At 43.0% G+C, this 23,967-nt stretch overlaps 1 protein-coding gene across 1 annotated transcript; it reads right to left on the reverse strand.

Annotated features, from left to right (window-relative positions):
- Window positions 1–215: 215 nt before the first annotated feature.
- On the reverse strand, window positions 216–9,186 carry Adamts1 (ADAM metallopeptidase with thrombospondin type 1 motif 1). The gene is made up of 9 exons (XM_028756344.1): window positions 8,092–9,186; window positions 6,192–6,538; window positions 5,710–5,842; window positions 5,221–5,388; window positions 4,556–4,842; window positions 4,153–4,339; window positions 3,867–4,042; window positions 2,856–3,031; window positions 216–2,312 (listed from the first exon to the last, which is right to left on the reverse strand). Exons 1-9 carry the CDS (start codon window positions 8,819–8,821, stop codon window positions 1,613–1,615), a joined length of 2,904 nt encoding a protein of 967 aa, XP_028612177.1. The 5' UTR covers window positions 8,822–9,186; the 3' UTR covers window positions 216–1,612.
- Between the last annotated feature and the right edge of the window lie 14,781 nt (window positions 9,187–23,967).

The following is a 23,967-nucleotide window of genomic DNA, read 5'->3' on the forward strand; positions in this document are numbered from 1 at the left end:
AATACTTCACAGTATTAGTTCACCACTCATATCTGTCCCAAATGTGTGAGGCACTGTTTGTACTCAATAGCTTAAAGATGTTCATGCATTCTTACTTATTTGATACCATGAAGGGAGGCAAAAATCTAAAGTGCATCAGAAGCAGAATCATTTTCCATTTACTCTATCACATTGGGGGTTAACAAACACGTTCACAGAACAAATCTGGCCCACTGTTTGTTTTTGTAAATAAAGTTTTATTAAAGCACAGCCATGGTTAATCATTTACACGTCATTCACAGCTGTTCTCAGTCCTACAAAGCACTCACTGCCACGTGGTTGTGGCAGGAAAGACAGCCTACAATGCCATAAATGTTTACTATCTGGCTCTTTACAGTAATTTGCCAACCACATTAGTAACAATCTTATCTCTAAGACATCATCAACTTCGTTTTTATTAGTACGTCTATAAACAGGAAATACAGTTCATTCACCCAAATTTTAAAACTATCTTGAAATCCATTGTTTGTGTCTCATCAGATTTCTTGCCCAGGAGTTAATCCCACTTCAGAAAATAGGCATACACATTCAAAAGTGTTCTTTTATTATTTCTAGTTAACATATATTGTATAAATACTCTATTTTTATATGCACTTTTACAAAAGCGATATAACTTAAAGGTTTTATCATTAGAAATAAATGTATAAAAATAAATATGTTATTATAGGCATTTATTATAAACTATAGTCCTTCTTAGAAGGAACAAACAAACCAATACTTATAAAGTACATATAATTCATAGTAACGTATTTTACTATATACATATACATATGGAAACAGTCATATTCTCTCTCAGTAGAAGAGCTGAACAGACATTCACCAGGATACGACTGTTGGACCAGCTGCCAGGAGTGGACCTGCTACCCCACAGCAGCCTCCCATGTGAGATGAGCGATCTCCGTGTTTCCCATCTCATGGGACCCTGATCTCTATACCCCATTCTTACTCTGGCACAACAGGTATTATTTTACTGCCTTTTGTGAGCCTTGCACATCTTTAACATGCACAGTTCCCAGGCAGGCTAACCTTAGGAGAAAGCAAAGCAGGAGGCTTTCTCTTATGTTGAGCAATTAACTTTTCTGTATGAATAGGAATGATGCATCGACCTTCCATGAAACCACAGCAGCCAGAAACTTTGAATAATAATCTTGGCTGTACCTTTCTCCCTGCCTCCAGTGATAGAAAGTCAGCCTTGTTTGAAATCCAATCTTACCATCTTTTTGCTTTGCCTTTCCCAACCCCTGTGATACCAAGCATCTAATTAGTACCATGTAAAGGGTAGCCATGCTTCTGCCAGACTCTGAAAATTATTTGTACAATAGATGTAACAAAAGGAATACTAATAGTGCTTTGGGGCTTCATAGAGCTATATATGATCTTTCAGATACTACTATTCCTCATTAACTATCTTATCAGAATTTAACTGTCAGGATAGTGTCCAGATCTACCTCTTTTGCTATGTATCCCCTATACACACCTCACTGTCATGCCTCATTGCCTACTGGTTCCCTCCAGCACGCTTGCTCTCAGTGTATCAGCCCTTCCATGCTAGCTACCTTGTCCTCAAACCCTCTTAACTGCACTGTGCCAGTGTGCAAAAGTCAATGTAATGCTTTGGCTTCTTCAAAGGATCACAGCTCTCATTTGATAACACACCCCCATCGTGGGACAGACATTTCAAGGTTCTCTTCTTATAACCCTTCCCACAAGTTTTGGAACATGGTGACCAGTCCCCCACCTGCCAACGGGGGCAAGGAAAGTCTGCACAGGGTCTGCTACTGGCTGGCTTCACTTCTTTAGCACACTCGGAAGCAGGGTGTCCATTAATGTCTCTGCACTCAACCACTCTTCTCTGCCAACCTGATCCACATGTCTTGGAGCACTCCCCCCACTCCTCAATCACCCACTCTGAAAATGTGGGGATGGCATTGAAGGACTCCATCTTCTTCTTCATAAAATAGGTGTATTTGATTTTGGGGCGGAGAGCATGCCCCACCATAAGAACCTGGATAGTTAAAGGTTCTTTGAGTGGACTAAAGCTGCGGATTCTTTCCAACGCTGCTGAGGAACCACTGTATCTTAAGACGGTACCTTTGTAGGTGAGGTCTTGTTCTAGTGTGGACAGTGTGAAGTTTCCATTCAGAATATAGGTACCATCTGCAGCTCTAATAGCCAGAAAGCTGCCATTGTTTCTGGACCCCCTTTGATTGCGATGTTTCACTTCGATGTTGGTGGCTCCAGCAGGAATTGTGACAATGTCATGATACCCAGGTCTGTGGACAAAGAAAACAGGTATGTGTCTTTCAATGAGTTAATCAACCACATTGTTTAAAAATATGCAATTCTTTTAAATGTGACTTAACCTTAGTCCTATAAAATTGTATATCAAAATTACATGGTCTTTAAAGCACATGCTTTGTTTCATATGTTGATTAATTAATTAATTTTAGCTTTTAGAGATAAGGGTTCACTTGTAGGCCTGGTTATACTGGGACTCATTATGTAGACCAGGCTAACCTAGACCTCTGGAATTATATGAAGTACTCGGGTTTATTGGTTTTGGTTTGGGGTGTTAATGTTTTGAGTTAGGTTTTCATGTCACCCAAGGTGACCGGAAACTCGCTATGTAGCAAAAATGACCTGAGCATCTGACATGACAGTCTTGTCACTCCTGTCTCTGTTTCCCATGCACTAGGATTACAGATTCATGCCGCAATACCAGGTCTCATGTAGTGTTAGGGATCTGAACCCAGGGTCTTCTGGATACTAGAGAGGCTCTCTACCAACTGGGCAGCAGCGAGTGTTCCGAGACTCACCTTGTACTAGTGACTATTCCTGATACTTTCTTGCAAGTGGAGCCATTTCCTCCACAAACACCACACTTATCGAACTTCTTCTTGGAGTCTATGATGCGATCACAGCCAGCTTTTACACACTGTCCTTGCACACAAACAGAAGTAGAGTCTGGACTACAGGGAGTGCCATCTACAACCTGCGGAGACAACATGCCCCTGATGGTTAAATGTCTGATGGGATGGCAACTGGGAATGCGCTCCTCCTAGGCTACAAGTATTCTCTTCATGCCACACGTTAACCTTCATTTTGGCTTCTACAGCAGTCTGCATAGCTATCTGCAGAGTTTACAAGTATCTTGATTTTATATGTTTGCTGGCCTATCTCCCCTATTGCTAAGATCAACAGAAGCAGTGTTCACTGTCGCTTTGATTACTGTTCCATCCGCAGTGCCTAGCATAATATGCTGTAGTCGAAGGTGCTTCGTAAATCACTTGCTAAATATTTCATCCACAGCCTGGATGTATTTTCCTATCTTCTAATGCTAAGAATACATGACAAATTCCATTTCCTACTTCAAAGCAAGATTTATTCCCTCAGCGAAACCCCAAAAGAAATGGTGAGTCTCTTAGTTCAAAGTACATGTTCCAACAATGAATTTTTAATTCTCAAACTCTCACCTTAATTAGTGTGTTTGTATGTGCTATGTGGCTGCTAGGTACCCAGTAACAAGTACTTTGGACTACTTTCTAAAATTCCTGGATGCCGTGTTAATGTATAATTTATCTAACTGTGAAATTTTGAATGCGAAACCTAGTTATACAGGAAGGCCCTTCAGTTTTCAAAGAGCTGTTCTTTGGATATAAAGGAGCAATATTAAACAGATTTAAGACTCTTTTAAGTGCTAGCTAGAGTAACACACATCCCAAAGCAAGGAGTTGCTCTTTCCTTTAAAACTGAACACAGATTAATAGGTAACGAGAGCCCAAGGTCTTTTGGCTCCTTAGCAAAGATACACGTGTAAAAGTACCTACCTTGGGCTGTAAAACAAAGAAGTAGCCAATGCCTTTGGCTTCACAGGTGAGCTTGCACCTGTCCTTGGGTGAGACGCCAGCATACTTGGGTGTCCATTCCACCGTGGGCTCATTCCCAAAGGAAGCTTTGGAAAACTCGTTGTGCGCCTCACATTGCTCCTCTCTGAAAGTTTTTCCTGAAAAGAGAATGATCGGAATGATGTTCCCAGTTTCCAACTTCCAACCACATGCTGTGGGCACATCGCCTTTGCCTGGTTTCTGAGAGCTGAAGTCCAGTATGACTCACCGTTATTGTCTGGACAGTCCTCAATGTTACAGGACCTGTAGCGGACTCGTTTGCCTTCACAGTACTTCCCTCCGTTCTTTGGGACTGGGTTGTCACATTCTCTCATTGTGTATTGAACTCCTCCACCACAGGTTCTTGAGCAGTCTCCCCACGGTCCCCACGGTCCCCAGCTTCCATGAACAGGAGTCTAAATGGAGATACAGGTATCAATGTTAGAACGATTGAGACATTTTAGGGAATCAGAGAAAAATGTAAATCAGATAATCAATTCTCAAACTATGCTATCATCTTGCTTCCCTATGGGACACAGATAGAGGGGCTTGTCTGGGAAAGAGCCTTAAATATCACTTTAGTCTTCTCAATTCTGAGTTGCAAACAAATACGTTTCATTAGGAAAACTCACGGCAAAATGTTTCATGTCGGTTTTGTTCACACACTTGCCACTGACACACCATTTCCCTTCTCCACAGCTGGTGCCATCTGCCCAAGGGAAGTGTTTTGTTTGGCACACCAGTAAGCCACCGGAGGTGCCAGTGCACCACAGGGTAGTGCATGTGCTGGCTGCATCAGGGCAGTGCTTGGATTCCTCTCCGAATGTAAACTGACACTGGCGGTTGGCATCATACAAGGTACCGGGAAGATCGGATGGGAGTTTGATTGGATTCTGGGGCTTGTCCATCAAACATTCCCCTAAAAAAAAAGAAAAGAAAAAATAAGAGGCAGTTAGTAATACATATTTGGTGAAAACATGCATACTGGACATTTAAAGCCACTTGTGAAATTTAGTATTTTGGGAAAAGCAATATTAAGGAACTATAAACTTTTATCAAGACACTATCCTCAACAGGGTATTTCCGAATTCATAATGGTGAGGAGTTATTGTTTATGAATGAGTAGACTTTGGGAGCGGAATGCAGTGGAGGTAAAGATCTACCACCTATGATCTTGACAGAGCAAAGTAATTCTGAAAGGGGAAAACGAATTGAGCAAGAACCATGGAGCTCACTTAACTAGAACCCTACACAAGGAAGGTTGGACACCATCTAGAAGGAGGGGCTGTCATCTTACCATGGCCATTATCCAGGAATGATGTGACCATGTAGGCACTGCAAGGTGACCAAGGCTGGCTATGGTCCAAGCTGGAGAGCATCGAGGCCATCAGATGAGAATCCCCACTCACTCCATTAAAGCTGGCACAGTGCTTTGCGTCATCGTGAGGCATGTTAAACACATGGCCTGGGAAGCAGACAAGATGGACATTAGGCTATGATTCCGTGCAGCTCAATTGTCCTCTTACTACACAACCTGTGTTGGGGCTAATACTTACTTTGATCAGCATATAGATAAAAATGTCAACTTTCAAATGTTTGTAGCTCTTTCTCCTATTCTAGTAAGATCATATTTGAAATAGTTGGAAATATAACCCTACCATTTCTAAAAGTGCTGGTGGCTAAAGAAGCAAGATAGTCTGAGATACTTTCTCTCTTTGGAATCATATTGCCTTATTGGGTTGTATCCGTGCATTTGGGCTTAACTTGTACTCTGAAGCTGACTTACCCAATTCATGGGCTGTGGTGAAGGCAGCCTGTAAACCATCATCTTCTATGACTGAACAGCTCCTGCTGGGGTCACATACAGTCCCAACGTCAGCCATCCCTAGAGTGTCACATGTGTGGGAGCCGCATAAATCCTGCAAAGAGCCAAGGGAAATCCCTTTTAAGTAGGAGAGAGTGGACTCAACACTTTGCTCTTCAGCGGGGCATGTCTTCACATGCGCTTTGAAGCATGTCCATTCATTATTGTTGGGCTTGAAGGACTGATTACATGTCCCTCTAAGCAAGATTTCCTGTAATGCTTTTAAAATAGAACTGTGCAACTTGAGATGTTGAAATTTAAAATAGAAATAAACGAGACAGATTAAGTTAGCCCTTAACCAAAACGGAAATGAGGCAATACAGATGAGATGCCTTCTCAAGCCACCTGCTTAGCTCAAGGCTCACCTCCGAGGTGATGAAATGGTTGATAACATCTTATCTTACCTGTCTGGTGAACAGAATTGCTGTGTCATAGTGCTCCGCATCCCGATCACTGGGGCTGTTGTGCTGTTTCTGCCAGCTGCAGAAATTCCGAAGGGTGAGAGCCGCATTGGAGGTAACTTCCGGTCCCTTCTGCTCCTCATATATGACCAAGATCTTCACCACCACCAGACTGATTGAATTCCTAATGCTGGGGTGCTTGTAAAACCTGGCTGCCACGGAGAACAAGGTTAGCAGGTAATGCTTTAGACCACTGCCGTGGAAGTCAGCCATGGACTGGTCAGCCACGAGCATGGTTTCCACATAACGGGGGCTGGACACAAAACGCTTCTTCCTTATGCTTCCTGGTCCTGTAAAAAGAAAAGGAAGTTTGCTCATGGGCAGTCCTTCTCATAATAGTGACTCTCTTGGGGGTATATTAGGAAAGGTAACCTAGTCAAAGTAAATAAAACTGAAATACACCTGGAACAAAAATAAAACAAATATTTGCAACTTCTAAAAACTGTGAATGTTATTTTTAAGTTTTTCTCTTTTGCTTTAAACAAAACAAAACAAAACAAAACAAACAAACGCCCAACAGAATGATCAAACTGTCTAATATGTGTCTGCTGGATTTCTTTTGTGGCCTTTGAAAATTCCACGGCCTGTAAGGCAGTATGGATATCATCCTATCCAGCTGTAGTAAAAAGTTGGCAAGAGAAGCAGGCAGAGCGCCCTGAGTCACCCTTTCACTATTGAAGCCAGGGCTGAAATCCTGAATGAGATCATCCAGCTCCACGTGGAAGGCATGGGGCAGGGCGGGGGAGCTTCTGCCAAGGGGTGGGGCTTAACGAGTCTCAGTCTGTAAGGCTCAGCTCTCTCATTCAAGGGGTCCCAGAGGGTTCTCTGCTCGATCCAGTTCCGGGCACTAGGACCACCCACTCTGCCCAGCAGTCGATTCCTGCCTCCTGTCACTCCCAGTACCCCGGGGGAATTAAGTTCTTTTCTCAAACCAGGGTTGCCTATTTGGAAAACAGCCATTCTTGGGCTGCTGAGACTGAGCCTTCAGAGAAGTCGTAAGGTGGGGTATGACTACTAGCTCCTAGGACAAGTCGGACAAGGGGGAGAAATCTAGAACCGGACTAAAAGAGACTTGAATGATAAAATGAACTAACTGGGTAGTAAGGACTAAACACAGCAGAGGCAGGCAAAAAGTGTAGCGGGGAGGATCAGCCGAGGCTAAACATTCCACAGCGCTTGGGAGCACAACCTCGGACTGGAGAGGGAGTGCTAGTCGCCAGGGCGAGGTAGGAGGCGCTTGGAGGCGGGGCGAGCTGAGCAAAGACCTCCCAAGCAGGTTCTGCAGAGGGGCCTCCGGAGCCACCAACCACCCGGGTCAGCTTTTGAAATGGGGGAAGGGGACGGACGGAAGGCCACAGAACTGAGATCACCACTCTGTTGCCCCGCTCCTGAACACACATCCAGGTCACCCTCGCTCCTCTACTCCGCCCTCCTCTGATCGCTACGTGCACACACGGACTGACGTTACAAAACTCAGCGCGAAACTACAACCTAGTTAAAGTGAACTCATACATTCACTAAAGAAACTAAAGGGATGGGAAGAAATTCTTCAGTGTAAGGGAGAATCGCTTCGCCCTTATCTGCAGGAACTCTGATTCTTTGTTTTCTTAAATTATTAACTTATTAACTTATTAAATTATTAACTATTCTGGCAAATAGCAGGGTTTGGTCAACTTTGGGGGTGGGGGGGAGTTACGACCCAGAACCTCAATTCACTACAGGTCTGAGTCGTTCGTATCTAGAGGCGATCTGGAGTGTGCCCCCAAGTCACACCTCGTAAAGAAGTGGAGCGCGGGGCCTGGGGTGGGGGGACTGAAGGATGGGTTTGGGGGCACTCTTATACCTTTTGGCTTTCCCGCGCCCTGGTGAGTGGGGTCCCGCAGAGGCCACTGGTTTCGGATATTCTGACTTTCGGGTCTCGAGTCGCTGGTTGGCAGGGTCTCGTCGTCCAGGACACCGCACTTGGCGCCGCCGCTGCCCCGCCGCCTTCGCCTCAGGATGTGGAACTGCGGCCGTGCGGATGACTCCTCCTCGGGGACGGCGGGGACCAGGCGCTCGGTGGCCACTGCAGGCGCTGGTTGAATGAAAAACTCCTCGCCTTGTAGGTAGAAGGCACCGCGCACACCTTCGCAGAGGCTGAGGGCGGCGGCGGAGCTGGGGTCACCGTTCACCGTGCCGGAGTAGAAGCAGTGAGCCAGGTCCCCTGTGGGGTCCAGATGTTGTGCCTCGGACCCGGGACTGCGCCCCACCGTCTGCAGGGTGAAGCCAGGCGCCAAGAAACCGCTGTCCGGCTGCAACTTCAGATGCAACTGCTGGCCAAAGGCGTCCAGACGGAGGCGTGTGGTGGAATCGTGGCCCCGGGCGCGCTCCAACGAGGGCAGCACCAGCTCCTCATCTTCCTCCGTGGGGCGCCCGTGTGCGCCCCGCACACATAGCAGCATTGTTATGGAAGCGAGGTGCAGCAACAACATGTGTGCAGACAGAGAGCTCCGAGACTTCGCTGCCCGATGGACGTCCCCCATGATGGAGCAGGGCTTCTGTTTGCGTGACCCCAAAGGGACTTCTGGCTGCATGACACCGCACACTGCGGCGCAGAGAACTCTTGTTCTGGTTAGACGCGCAGAGCTTCACTGGCTTGCTCCGGATGCTTACAATTCACGATCACTTTGATTTGAAAGTTGGTGCAGAGCTAGCAGCCAAAGCTCCGGGTCACTTAGAAAGGCTGCGCTGGTGCGCGGGAATTTTTTTTCTTTTTATTCCAGCACCGAGTTGGAGGCTCCGCACTGCTGGGACAGCTGTAGGATCGAGACTCGCCCCGGAGCTGGGGAACAAGTCCAGAATAGGAGCCTGGACTCTTCGTCCTCCGCCTTCGCCGCGATTTGACTCGATCTGAGCAAGGATCTGCTCTCTCCGCCTGGCTGTGCGCTCTGGCCTTGCGATAGCACCTAGCTTGGAGCTGCTTTCCAGCGAGTGCAAGGACCAGGCAGCCTGGGCCGCCCCTTTATAGCCACATTGGAGCCCCTCCCTTCCCCACCAACCCTTCGACACCGCCCCCTGAGCTCAGTTGGTGCTAAACCAAGCTCTGCGCCTCGGGGCCTGAAGGGGGAGGGGGCAGCCTCCGCGCTGGCCTCACGCCACAGCTCGTCACTCTGAGGGTGTAAGACGCCGAAACAGCGCTGTGACCAGCACTTTGTACAGCCCTGGCTGCTCTGGGGAAAAGAGTGAACCTTTAACTTCATCTCTCGGCTGCTGATTCTCGGACCACCCTGCTTCCTGTCGCCCTTCCTGTGCCCCGATTGGGCTGCCGTTTCCAAGAAAAAGGGTCGAACTGAAAAAGATTCCTCAACATTCCTTTTCTCCCCTACTCAGAGCCTCTTCTACCCCAAAGTGGGCTGTTACCTACAGCTGCCTTAAAAATTACCCTACTTTTCCGTCTCTTCTACCCTTCCATGAGCACCTTGGCTACAGCGTCCTTCTCTTTACCCTAGCTTTTCTTGAGCAAAGTATGTTGACTCTGAGCTTCTCGGGAAGAGAAAAGAAGGATTGAGACAGTGTGTGTGTGTGTGGGGGGGGGGAGGTGTTCGTGGGGCACTTCTCAGGCTGTGGATTTTAAAAATCCACGTGGAACGACCTTAACAGTTTCCTCAAGTCCTACCTGGAGACGTAGGTGGGACGGGGTGGGGGTGGTGTGTGTGTGTGTGTGTGTGTGTGTGTGTGTGTGTGTGTCTGTATCCTGGCTCTTTCCGTAATAGTCAATCTGGAACCAGCTTTAGTTCCCTAGAGACTAAGAAGGGATTTCTGCTTGCTCTTCTTCACTGGAGAAGCAACTCCCGCCCAGCCTGCGTACTTCCAAAATCTAACAGCAGCTGCTGCAGGCCGCAGGCCAGGCGGACAGATGCATCTAAGATTCCCCACTTTGGTACCAAGTCCAATGCGGGGGATGGGGTGGGAGGAAACCGGGTTCCCCTCCCCCCGCTGTTCCTACCGGGAAGGGAAAGGCAGCAGCCGCGTTACGAAAGTCAAAAAAGCTGAGCCCTTCCAACCCCGGCCCCTAAGAAAAAATCGAGAGGCTCCTCCATTGAGAAAGAGGGAGGGGCTCTGTGACCCAGAGGAAGGAAATGGTTCACAATGCTCTCACTGGCGGAAAGGCATTAGGACAATCTTGAGAACCACAACCCAAGTCCTCAGGCAGACCGGCGCGCTCAGAGCAGCGAGCTCTTGCTCCCTGCCCTTCCCAGTTCTGGGCTCCCGACTTGCTGCCCCACCCCCATCCGTTGCTCAGTTGCCTCTGAGTTGATCACGTCCCTCTTTGCTCCTCCCCAGATCTTCCTAAATTTGTGTGCCTCAGACAGTCCCTTGCAATCTTCCAAGGCGTCCTCTTCCAAAGGTTTCTGCCAGACACTTTCCCAGGGTTCTAGATAGCCTGCATGAAAGCAGAAACAAAAACTTTGTTTCCCACACCAGAGAAGATCGAATTAAAAAGAAAAAAAAAAGTGGCTGGGAGAAGCAAGGTCACCCCAACCTCCTCCAACGCTCTTAAAAACTTCCTGGTGATTTCGCTCACCGGAGGAGTCCGCTCTCAAATTTTGGTTTCTTAAGATCACACTCATAGCTGAACAATACACATCAAGCAACCTTGTCTGTCTTCCTTCCTTCCTTTCTGCCTCTACATCTTTCTTCATCTCTTCTTCAACTCTAACTGAAGTCCACAGTTAGGAGCGGAGGCCCATTCATTTGTGAAGTGTCCAGCCTCTTTCTTCTTGTCTAAGAACCTGTTTCACATGTGGGCTTTCTCGAGCCCCACATTCCTGGTCCACTCACTTTGTTTGAGAAACATTTCTATTTTCTGTTATGCTGCCTTTTTTATCTTTCCTGTTTGTGTGGCTTCCTTCCCCTCTGTTCTCTCTCACTTGCTAACAAGCAAGATTAGATGCTTTCGAGAACAAACACAAACAAGGACAGAGTCACCCTCACCCGTACATTTACAAACCTTGCTTAGAATGTAGAAGATAAAAACCAGTGGACAATGGAGACTGAAGATACTTGAGGTGGCCCAGGGGATGAAAGTCCTACTAGATCCATAATGTATGTGAGATCTCCTTAAGTTGAGGCAGGAAGGGAGTTTTATAGGACCACCAGAAAAATATGTAATTTTAAAATCAAAGTGTAATATATTTCAGCCTATTCACTCTCCCACAGCAACTTTACCTTTTAAAGTGGATGAAAGCTTGGCTACGAGCCTGTTTCTGCCTCTTGTGTGCTCTTGTTGGAAGGGATTTTCATTTGGGAGTACATTTTGAATCTCGAATGGGTTACTTCAAGTCCATTATAATTTTTTCATATTTCATGTTCTGTATCCAAATAGAACTGGAAAAAAAAGGCACCGAGTTAAAGGGGAAAGGGTTGCCAGGAACATGGCTTTTATATTCTCTGGGTTTCTCTCCAGATTTCTGTTCTTTTGCATAATGGCTCCAATCTGTTGTGCACCTGTAGTTCTGGGAAATGATTCTTTTTTAATCGTTTCAACAGGGACATGGGTGTTGGAGTTGCCAATTACTAAACTGAAAAAAGTGCACATTCAGAGGAGTCTCTAATCCACTTTTAAAAAAATTAAGATCAGCACTCTGTGTTTGGCACACAAGCATATAACACACACACATACACACACATACACACACACACATCCTTATAAGCAAAATGTAAATTGAAAGAAAATATCTGAATGAAAAAGTAAGATTTTAGGGGTTCTCTTTACTGATCAGAGAGACAATGGTGAAACATTAGGCTATTGTAGTAACTTGGATAGTGTTACACTTGTAAAACCCTTGCTCCTGGATTTGTATCAGCACCCAAAATGCCTATGCTCTGCTAATGTCTGTTCCTTGTAGCTCTGGTTTTCTTCCTATAGAGTTTATTTCATCATAGAAGAGCTTGCAGAAACAGCAGCTTAACACATCTTAAGAGAAAGACTCAAAAAACGTTATTAGTTTTGAAATGTGTCTGGATGACACGCGCTCATTCATCTCAAAAATATAAAGTCCTTTCTGAACACACTGGATTCCTGAAAAAAAATTTTTTTCCCCGAAGGAAAAGAAGTTGTTACCAACAGGTTGACTTCAATGAGTTCCTTCCATGTTTGTCTGTCTCAAGGATCTGCAGTTTAAAGACACAGAATTCTTTTCATGAAGTTTTTATCAAAGAGAACACTCTACAGGCAGCCATGAAGTGAGGAAGTCTGAATATGGAGGAGGTATTAGGATTGTTTGAGTGTAAATATTATCTAGAGCAACAGCTAATGTGTGTATTTCATAAGCATGGAAGGTTTTTGAGTCATGGCTTCCCATGCTTTATCAATTAGGAACTCAAAAACCGTGTGGCATTAGTCTGCCTTTAGACGACATAGGAACAAATGTCAACATTAGAGCCATCAAGTTTTTTTTTATCTGAATCGAGATTTCAGAAAGAAAACATTCATTTAAGCAGGTTGTGAGTTTAATAAATATCAAAGTTGAGAAATTATTAATTCCATTTGGACATGAGATTTCTACAAACCCCAAACTTGCACACTGGAAGATCTGGGGGAAGTACAATCTTTCTAATTTTTTTTTCTGAAAAATATAGAAGAGGGGAGACTTATAGTGATTAATTACCTCGTTCAAGATGATACAACATGAAATTGGGAATCTCAGAAATAAATTAACATTTAATAAAATATTTCTTGGTGTTTTAATATAAATGTTTAGTAGATAAATATGTTATCAGACTTGTGACTTGTGTTCTTTTTACAATTATTAATTTTCATTTTTTTAGAAAAAGGAGTTTTATAGAAGAAAAAAATTCCACCTTAAAAGATTCACCAGCTTCAGTACCTCTTACTTAGTCCACAAGGTGGCGATAGTCTACAACAAATGGTATTCGGTTTTCTTTTTCCAGTTAAACTAGGAATTTGCCCAAGTTTTATGTCTTTCCAATGATATGTAACCAATTCCTCTTACCATTTTAAGGAACCTGTAAACCAGTTTTTAAATATTGCAATGTTACTTGTATTTACATATTTTTAAGCCCGTAGCTAATCTTTAATCGTGCGATTTTGTTAAGTTTATCCAAATATTAGTTAGGTTTTAAAAAAATGAGAATTCTTTGGCTGCTTTTATATGTCACAGTTGAGAGCTTGCTGCAACTCAGATGAAGAAATCACAGATATACAATCTATTCAGAGATTACAGCATCGTTGATTCACTGACTATGCATAGGCTTTTTTTTTTTTTTTTTGTACACTGCTACTTAACACTTGCTACTCACTTTAATTGCTTTTCCAGGTTTACAGTATTTCCCTTGGCCACGACAAAAAGTTAAAAAGAGTGGGAAAAAAAAATGTTTGGTAGTCGAGTGGGGGCAGGGAGAGGAAAAAGTGCAGCCACCAGGGGGCAACAAAAGACAAATTTTAAAATAGGTCTTAGCTTGACAGTTTTTCCTGCAATATGTGATCATTCCATACATAAATGATTTCCCAATACTATGTGATTTAGAAGCTATATTCTGAATATGTGTTATTGCTAAATGTAAACTATAGTAGCACAATTCATGGGTTTAATACATACTGGAGTTAAAAGCAGATTATGTCAGTCAGCAGGAGGCGGAAAAGATTTTGAAGAATGACCTTTGAACTGTGTAGTGCACCCTTTCCCACCACCAAGCATGCAGTTTGTTGATTAGCTGGCAGAGATTGGAGGAATCCTCAGCTTCCATTACAGCCAGAAGATGAAAGTCAGGTTTCCAAATGTGTTGGGAGTGAGTTTTGTTCCTGACAGTAAAGTGGTAAACCTGTAAGGCCCTGTACCCCTCAAAGAACTTGGTGATTTTTGAAGTACTCCTTTCTACTGACAGCTGGCAGTTACGTTTAGAACTCAGATGGCCCCTGACAACGCACCAGGGCTGAGAAATGGTGACTTCTCAGTGTCCGTGACCTTCAGTTGTCTTCAAAGTCCTATGTTGTTTTCCAGCATGGCATAGAACATTTTCCAAGCATACACAGATCAATGGTTGCATGTGCTCACTTCTAGAAACTGCTTCAGAAAGTCTTCTTTCCCAGATGGCTGTTGGGTCATCTTGTGAGCTGAGGAGAGAAAGCTTAGCAGAGCTATGTCCTCATGTGGGGGTGAGTGTGATCCCCGCCCTTGTTACCATCTGGATTGGAGAGCGAGATAAATCCAAGTTTCAATTCTGATGTTCTGAGTTTGTCACTCCCTTACTTTATGACTTTGGGAGATCTATGACTGTCACCGAGTCCCAGACTCCTTGTATGTAAAATGAAGATGGCAGACTTTGAACTGAAATATTGTGAAAACTGAAGGTAACAGATTGAAAATGATCAGCAGGAGAGGCTGCTAATGTGGGAGACCTTAGATATTGAATGCAGTAAAGGAGGAGCTAAGAACACAGTTGGGCGTCCTCAGACTGTAGTGACTTCATTCTGACTAAGCCTTTCCCTTGCTGCCTTGTACCACCTCACTGAACAGTGCCCAGAGTAAGGAGCCCATATACTGCATTTAGTTGACACATAATGATAGTGCACGGTTACAGGATGCAGTGTGATGTCTCAGCACACGCATTTTATTGTGTAATCACCAGGTCAAGCATTTAGCTGATTTTCCACCTCACACATTTAGGGTGAAGAGATCAGAGGTAGGGAGATTGTTCAGAATCCAGAACCCACAGAAAAACCGCATGTAGTCACACGGTAGTGACCCCAGCCTTTGGAGGCAGAGATAGAAGGGTTGCCGGGGATTGCTGGTCACTAGCCTAGCTCCAGATTCAGTGAGAGACCCTTTCTCAAGAGAATAATGAGGGATCAATTTGGGATACCCAACATCATCCTCTGGTCTCCACAGGCATATAGCCACAAGCAACCAGGCACTCTTATATGCATAACACACACGCACATACACACACACACAGACACACCTGTGCATGCACACTCACACTATATTCACATAAGCATATGTACACACCTACAATTAAAACTACTTTACAGAGGGTATAAAATTGTAAATAGGTGGAATTAACTGCTGCTCATTTTACAGTAGTGTAGCCATGGTTGACAGTAGCAGCTAGCCATTTTTTTTTAACAGCTGAAGTTGGTTTATCTTCTTCTTCTCTTCCTTTTTTAATTTTAATTATTTTATTTATTTACATTCCAGTATTGATCCTACTTCTGTTCCCCACTCCCCATCCTAACAGCTCTTCATCCCATTCCTCCTTCCCCTTGCCTCCAAGAGGGTGCTCTCCCCTCCACAAGGCCTTCCCCATCCCTGGGGCTCAAGTCTCTTGAGGATTAAGCACACCTTCTCTCACAAAGACCAGACCAAGTAGACCTCTGCTCTATATATGCCAGGGGACTCAAACTGCCTGTGTATGCTCCCAGTTGGTGGCTCAGTCTCTGGGAGCTCCCTTGGGTCTGGGTTAGTTGAGACTGCTGGTTTTCCTATGGAGTCGCTCTCTCCTTCAGCTTCTTCAATTTTTCCCCTAATTCAAATTTAGGGGTCCCCGACTCAGTCCAACAGTTGGATGTAAGTATCTGCTTCTGTCTTAGTCAGCTGTTGGTAGGGCTTCTCAGAGAACAGCCATGCCAGACAACTATCTGTAAGCACACCGTAGCATCAGTAACAGTGTCAGGCCTTGGAACCTCCCCTTAAGATGGATCCCAAGTTGGGCTGGTCATTGAACTGCCTTTCCTTCAGTCTCTTCTCCATTTTTGTTCCTGTAGTTCTTTTAAACAGGAACAATTCTGGGTCAGAAATTTTAACTGTGAGTTAATGACTCAGTTCCTCCACTTGAAGCCCTGTCTATCTACTGGAGATGGACTCTTCAAGTTCCCTCTCTCCACTGTTGGGCATTTGTCAAAAGGCAATTTTTCATCACTGTGTCAGATAACAAAGCAGAGAATTTAGTTGTATGGAATATAAGGCTGCTTATGGTGAACTAACACAGCATTGAAAGAAAGCAAAACTTACTGAGATTTGGAATAAGGAGACAAAATAAGAAGACACCAAGACAATTTTGAAAAGCTGCCGAAGTTGAGAGAAAGGAGAGATTTCTAAGCTATCAGCTATTGTGAGCTACTTGTGAATTAATATTGATGAGTTTTACATATGTTTTTCCATAACCATTAGTGGGTAAACCAGGAAAATATTTCAGTGGGTGAACTTTTCTGAGTTCCTCCCCTGATACATCTTGCTGCCCATATCACATTCTTTTGACTCGTCTCTCTAGTTGGGTACCAGCTTGATCTCTCCATGTTGAATGAGACAAGTGGTGTGTTCAGCAACAGAGATGTGTTGTCAGGTTACAAAGGATAACCTATAGCCTTGGAAGTACCTGTAATTCTTGGGGAATATCTATAGACCCCTTTGACCAATGACTCTACAAGACATAACTCACTCCTAATACCAGGGTTTTTACTTGTTAGCATGTCTAGTATTGGCTTTCTCTTCCTCATTATTGGATTACTCTATTTAGATTCTTTGCTATATATGTATTTATTTTAGGAAGCTTCTACAGCAGTAGGTTTCTGTATGCCATTCCACGTGGACTTTTTGTTGGTTTGTTTGTTTATTTCCCTGTCTAGCCCTGGCTGTCCTGGAACTTGCTCTGTAGATCAGGCTGACCTTGAACTCAGAGATCTGCCTGCCTCTGCCTCTTGAGGGCTGTAATTAAAGGTGTGTACTTTAAGTCCTTCACTTCTTTTAAATCCCATTGAGTACAATATGTGATGGATATGCACATAGGTGACCTTGAAAAACTACCGATTGCTATACTCCTAAAGAAAAGTGACTCATCCTCCTCCAGCACACATCAATTGTTAACTTCTCTACTATGTGTAGAGCCTCAGGAGCCCCTGCCTCACTCATGCTGGAATTCATAACTGTCCTCTTGTCCAGCTAAAATGGAGGCAACCACAGCTGCTGTGGATGCACACATGGACTCAACAAACACACAGTAGGCTTCCATATGGCTTTTGTCAACTCTCCACCTCTTCTCTTTCCCTTCCTCTTGCACCCCATCTCTCTTCTTTAGTCCTTTTTATACATACTAGTCCCTTTCCACTTCCCTGACTCATGTGTTTTATCATCTCTCCCTCTCGATGTCTCCTTCAACTCCCAGGTTATTATCATGATTCCCATCCTTTCTGATTGTTCACCTTAACTTAAATACAAACTGGAAAAGATCAAAGTTACAATGCATATGTGAAAGAACATATGACATGTGTCTTTATGGGCCTGTATAACCTCAGATCTAATTCTATTCATTTTCCTGCAAATATTTCAGTTACATAGTTTGTGTAGAAGAATAAAATTTTTCTCTGTGTGTGTTGCATTTGCATCGTTCATTAATCAGTTGATGGACTCTTGGGTGCTTCTATTTCCCAATTATTAGAAATAGAAAACAGCCAAGCAACAATCTGCATACTAGGATACTGTGTCCCTGGAGTACATGCTCAGGGATGGTACCATTGAGTCATATGGAGGTTCTAATTTTTGCTTTTGAGAAAACTCTAGGCTAATTTCCATAGTGACTACACAAGTTTATATAACCACCAACAGTCAATACAATTCCCTTTCCCCAGATCCTCTCCAGTATCTGTTGTCATTGGATTTTTAAATAGTTGCCATCCTGACTGTGATGAAATAGAATCACAAAGTAGTTTAATTAACTCACCCCTGATGGTTAGAAATGTTACCTGTTGAAGTGTTTATTAGCCATGTGCATTTCTTCTTTCAAGAACTCTCTGTTGATGAGTCTAGTAGCCAATTTTTGACTGGGTTGTTTATTTTCTTGGTGTTTATATTTTTCTTTACATATTCTTCATAGGAAAACTCTGCCAGATGCATATATGTCAAATAATTTTCTGTCATTCTGTAGGGTTCCTTTTCAGTTGATTAACATATTTCTTGCTATACAGAAAACTTCTTCAATGTAAGAAAACCAATTTGTCAATTTTGGGGAAAGCAAGAAATTCATAAAGGCTAAGAAGTCAACAGAGGGAATCAAAGAGCAAAACTGAACCATTTGTGGCATTTTCTGCACCAACAAAAATTTGTTTTCAGTAATTGTAGAGAAATGTTTTCCCAGTGTAAATCCTGTACCACACAGATCTGGAGTGTATCTGTCTACCTCACTTACAAACAGCTTTCAGCACAGTTTCAACTACAGAACTGACATGCAAAAGAGGAGAAAGAACTTTCGTGTGAACCAAGGTCATGGTAATATCTACCGTGTAGGGTTTATTTAATTGATCCCGGGGTAAGAAGCAGTATGAGTAGACAATGAGGCTGTCTAGGTTCAATGGAGTTGACTAGGACTTCCTTTTTCTTAGTAATTAATTAATTAAATTTACATCCTGATTGCAGCTTCTCTTCCTTCCTCTCCTCTCAGTCCCTCCCCTCCCCTCTCCTTCAGCCTCTCCTTCTCCTCAAAGAAAGGTGCAATAAATACATGATAGTTGCTACCAGAGAAATAAGTAGTCCAGAAATGATTTGAGTATATACTTTGTCCTGGAAAAAGAAGTCAATTTTTGGTGGGACTGAAACATTACGAATTCCCTGTATCTTCCTTACAGTGGAGAGAGGGGGGGGCAGGATTCTTTGTCATATGACTCAGGGTGGCCTGGAATTCACAATTCTCTTGTTTTTGCTTTCTAAGTACTAGGATCCCAGACATATTTTCTTTTAAAGACAATATCCAGCATAAAATGTAAATTACATTATATGTGAAGAATAAAGTATTTCTTAATAAGCAGAAAAAATTAGCAAAAATCAGAATCAGATCCACATGATCTCTACATTGGGATTACTAGACAATGATGTAGAAAACATCATTATAATAGATACATGTAAGTAAATACAATCACATATGCTAAAAGTGACAAAAAGAAGAATTTTTCTTTTATAAGAAAAATAGAATTTCAAAGAAAGAAATCGCCATTACAGAAAAACTCTGACCCAGAATTGTTCCTATCTGAAAGAACTTCAGGGACAGAAACAGAAAAGCCTGAGGAAAAGGAGATCCAGTGAGAGGCCCAAATTGGGATCCAGCTCAGGGGGAGGCCCCAAGGCCTGACACTATTACTGAAGCTATGATGTGTTTACAGAGGCCTAACATGACCACCCTCCAAAAGGCCCAACAAGCAGCTGTAATTGTCAGATGAAGTTATTTACACCCAACCATGGACAGAAGCTGGTGACTTCTGTGGTTGAATTAGGGAAAATCTGGAAGAAGCTGAGGAGGAGGGAGACCCTATAGGAAGACCAGTAGTCTCAATTAACCTGAACCCACAAGATCTCTCAGACTGAACCGCCAACCAGGCAGCATACACCAGCTAATATGAGGCACCCAACAGATACACATCAGAGGACTACTGGGTCTGGACTCAATCAGAAAAGAGGCAACTAACCCTCCAGAGACTTGAGGTCCCAGGGAGTGGGGAGGTCTTGTGGGGTGGGGGATTGAGGGTGGGGATTTCCTCTTGGAGATGAGTAGGGGAGGAGGTGTGGGATGTGGAACAGTCAGAGGGTAAACTGGGAGTGGGATAAAGTCTGGACTGTAAAAAAAGATTAAAGAATTAAAAAAAAGAAGAAGAAGAAAAAAGAAAAAGAAAAAAAACTGAAAAAGTAATGTGCTTGAGATTTGTTTTATTTTTCAGAACTCCTGGGATAGAAGGATCAAGAATTAGGGAATGGCAGGGCAATGTTACACCAAGAAATCAAAATCACGATTTCACTGAAATAGCAACATCTACCAAAGGCATGTAAGATGGAAACTAGTGAGTGGTGTGAGCAAACATCAAGTGACTTCTACACCATCATTCCACTGTGGAGTGTAGAAGTAGACACTATTGAGAGTTGCAAACAACACAGTTGGGAGCACTGTTTTCCATATTCACTCAAACAATGACTGTTGATCAGCAGCTCACTGCTTCCTTCAGGGGAGATGCTCCTTCTTATCTTACAGGCATCTTTCCATTGTTCCAGTTGCTTCCAGCTGTGTTGGTTCTGATTCCCTCCAGCAGGCCTAGTGATTCCAACCTGGGGGTAGCAGCCCAAGTTAAAACTGAAGACTGATTTTAGCTTTCATTCTCTAGGGCGATTCCATTTCTCAAAGAAGCTGTTCACTAACGGTTGAACTGCGTTTCCTCATTTTCCTGTTTTCCTCTGATTTTTCCTTACTCTTTACTTTTAAGTCCATTACAATGCAGCAGAGTTGACTACTCCTGAATGTCCTAAATGGATGGCTCTTTAGTCCCCATGCTGAGCTCTCTAAGGTACTATAAACTATTGTAGTCTTACCTCCCATCTCCCCACCCCTGCCTCCATATTCAGTCAATTTTGTGTCATTCTGATTTTATACAATAACCATTTTTTAGAATTATAGTATAATTACATCATTTTCTCTCTTCCTTTTTCTTTCTCCAATCTCCCTCTGTTTTCCCTCCCACCACTGCTCACTTTAAAAATTATTGTCTTCTTTTCTTTAATTGTTGGTATATATAATATGTGGATATATTTATAAGTGTAACAGAAATGCATTTATATATTATAACACATGCATATGTATATATGTGTGTGTCTCTGAATACACAATACAAACCGCTCAGTCTATACAATGCTACTTGTATATATAGGGTTTCATAGCTGATTATTTGGTACAAAGTAACCAATTAATATATGCTTTTCATGAGCAAGACTACTTTTTCCATTCTCAAACATTCCTTAGTTGTCTGTAGTTTGTGTCTAGGCTTGAAGCTGCATAAGCTTTCCCATTTTGATGTCTGCATATTTATTTTGTGAACAAGGAGGAACAAGATGTCCTTGTTCAGGTCATGTTTAGATGGTCATGTTGGTCAAACGTAGGGTGTAGCTTCTGACCTTCCTAGGAGACACAATCTTACAGCAAACTCCATTTGCTTCTTGCTCTTACAATATTTCTGCCTTCTCTTCTGCTCTGATCCTGAGCAGCAGTTGTATTGCAAATGTGTCAGTTTTCCTGGGGTCTACAACTATGCATTTTGATTGGCTTTGGTTTTCTGTAATAGTTTCTGTCTGTAGCAAGGAGAAGTTTTCTTGCTGAAAAGTGAGAGCTACACTTATCTGTGGGTATAAGGACAAATCTTGAGAATGTAGTTAAAGAACATGCTGGAATAGTAAAGGGGTGGAGGCAGGTTTTCCTCCAAGATCAATAACTTCACTAGCCCTCGGTAAATGGCTAAGTTTCCAGAACGAGTCGTGATTTCCATCTTGTTGAATGGACCATCAGTCCAATCAGACTGTTGGTTCCCACCGAGAGATACACATATCTATTGCACTCTTTTTTTTTCATTCTTTTTTTAAGCCACCAAGTCTAGTTTGTGTTGTGCATATATTCTTGACCATGTAGCCTTCCACTGATTCTTTGTAGGCTTATCAGGGGTTACACTCTTAGAGAAAAGTGGCTTGCTATCTTCCAGCAAGCTAACAATTGCAAATACTTTCTTGTTGAAGGCTAGGATTTGATGCTCATCTCTCCTTTCCACGCTTGCGGTTTGGTCTGGCTTGAGTTTGCACAGGTCTTGTGCATGCCGTCAAAACTGCTGTGAGTTCATATGCTGTGTTCAGAAAACACTGATCCCTCATAGTCATCCATCACCTCTAGTTACTTACTATTTCCATCTCTCCTTCCACAGTTATTCTTGAGCCTTGCAAGGAAAGGATCTGATAGAGATGTTTCACTTAGTACTGAGAATTCCACAGTATTTTATACTCTAAACTTAGGCAAGTTGTAGACTTCTGTGTTAATCATCATATTCTACAAACAATGCTTCTCTGTTGTGGGTTGAGTGATAGATGATAAGTCACTGGGAGTCTCGTCACTGTTCATTTAGAAGAACAGTAGTAGTTGATTCTCCTGTAGCTTCTCTTATGTGGGTGAATGATGAATAATAAGTCACTGGGAGTGTAATGCAACACTCAACTAGAATAATAATAGGCCTTCCTATGGGGCTGGTGTTTGGTCTAGCCACAGACTCTTCATTGGATAATAGTACTAAGTATGGGTTTCATCTTGTGCAATAGGACTTACATCTAATCAGAAAGTGATTGTTTACTTACATGATGTTTGGAATTTTACCACAAAAGGGAGACTTTAAAATTATAAATAGATGCTGTGTTTATCGAATTAAATAATTAAAATTATTTCACTTTTATTTCTTTCATTTATACTTTACTTTTTGGTTTCTCATTTTTAGTGATGGAAACAGGACCTCGAGAACTTAGATGAGTGAGTAATATGTCACCTAGATTCTAATGAGTGGTTAATGTACTATGACAAGTGTCACACCTCACTCAATCACTGTTCCCAGTTATAACCTTAAGTAGAGAAATGCCAGTTGGTGGTCAGATTCTCATTCTTACTGCTTTTGAAATAGTAAATGTGATGGACAGTTATGTCACTGTGCTGTAAATTTTGGAAAGCAGGTATATCATTTCACCTGCATCAGGTCATAAGGTGTGGGTGACAGGCACCTCCTCTGGAATAGGTCAACATGAATGTCAGTTACAGGCACCTCTTCTGCCATAGATGAACAAGGGTGTCATTTACAGGCAGTTCCTCTGGCATAGGTCAACAGGGAAGTCAGTTCCAAGCAGCTTTTTGAGCATAGGTCAACAGGAATGTCAGTCAGATGCACCTTCTCTGGCATAGGTGAGCACAATTTCTAGAAATAGAATTTTAAGACTTACTTCAGGTTTTACTTTCTCTCTTGCCAAACCTGAAGTGTTAGGAAGCTTCTTAGATTTCTCTCACTGTCAAAACAGTGACACTTGTCCTCTACACAGTCATAGTTGCTCACTGATGTTGAAATTAACTAAACAAAAAGGAGGTGAAATAGTTTGAATTAAAACTGTTTAAATGAATATGAATGCCAGGGTTGGTGTTACTGGACAAGGAAATGGGATTGACAGACGAGGAATCCTGTGACACAAAAACCACGAATAAGGAGATTTCATTGCTCCTACTATAGGACAGAAGTTAACAGAGTCCATACTGGGACAAAAACCTACACAGTTAATGTGAAAAATGCACTGAGCTGACTCAAACAGATGCAGACACCCACAGCCAAACAGTGAATGTAGCTTGGGGACTCTTATGGAAGAATAGGAGGAAGGATTGAAGCCTCTAAGGGGATAGGAACTCCACAGGAAGACCCACAGAGTCAGCTAACTGGACCCTTGGGGCTCTCAGAGATGGAACCACCAACCAAAGAACATACACAGCTGGACCTAGGCCTCCTGCACATAAGTAGCAGATGTGTAGCTTGGTCTTCATGTGGATCCTGAACAACTGAACCAGTGGCTGTCCCCAAAGCTATTGGTTGTATGTGTTTTATGTTTTTTTTTTTAATTTTCTTTATTTACATTTCAAATGTTCTTCTAGCTGGGCTGCCTTGTCTGGCCTCTGTGGGAGAGGATTTGCCCAGCCTCATGGAGACTTGATGTGAGGGCATACCCAGGGAGGCCCCCACGTGCTCAGAGGAGAAGGGGCTGGGGGATGGGGGAGAGATTATGGGAGTGGGTGACCGTGAGTGGGGCAGTGAGTGGGATGTAAAGTGAATAAATAATAATAATAATAATAATAATAATAATAATAACAAGAACAAGAACAATAAAAATACTCTTTCAAGCAGGAA

The sequence above is a fragment of the Grammomys surdaster genome, unplaced genomic scaffold, assembly GCF_004785775.1.
Source record: "Grammomys surdaster isolate TR1022 unplaced genomic scaffold, NIH_TR_1.0 126118, whole genome shotgun sequence".
Taxonomy (NCBI): Eukaryota; Metazoa; Chordata; class Mammalia; order Rodentia; family Muridae; genus Grammomys; species Grammomys surdaster.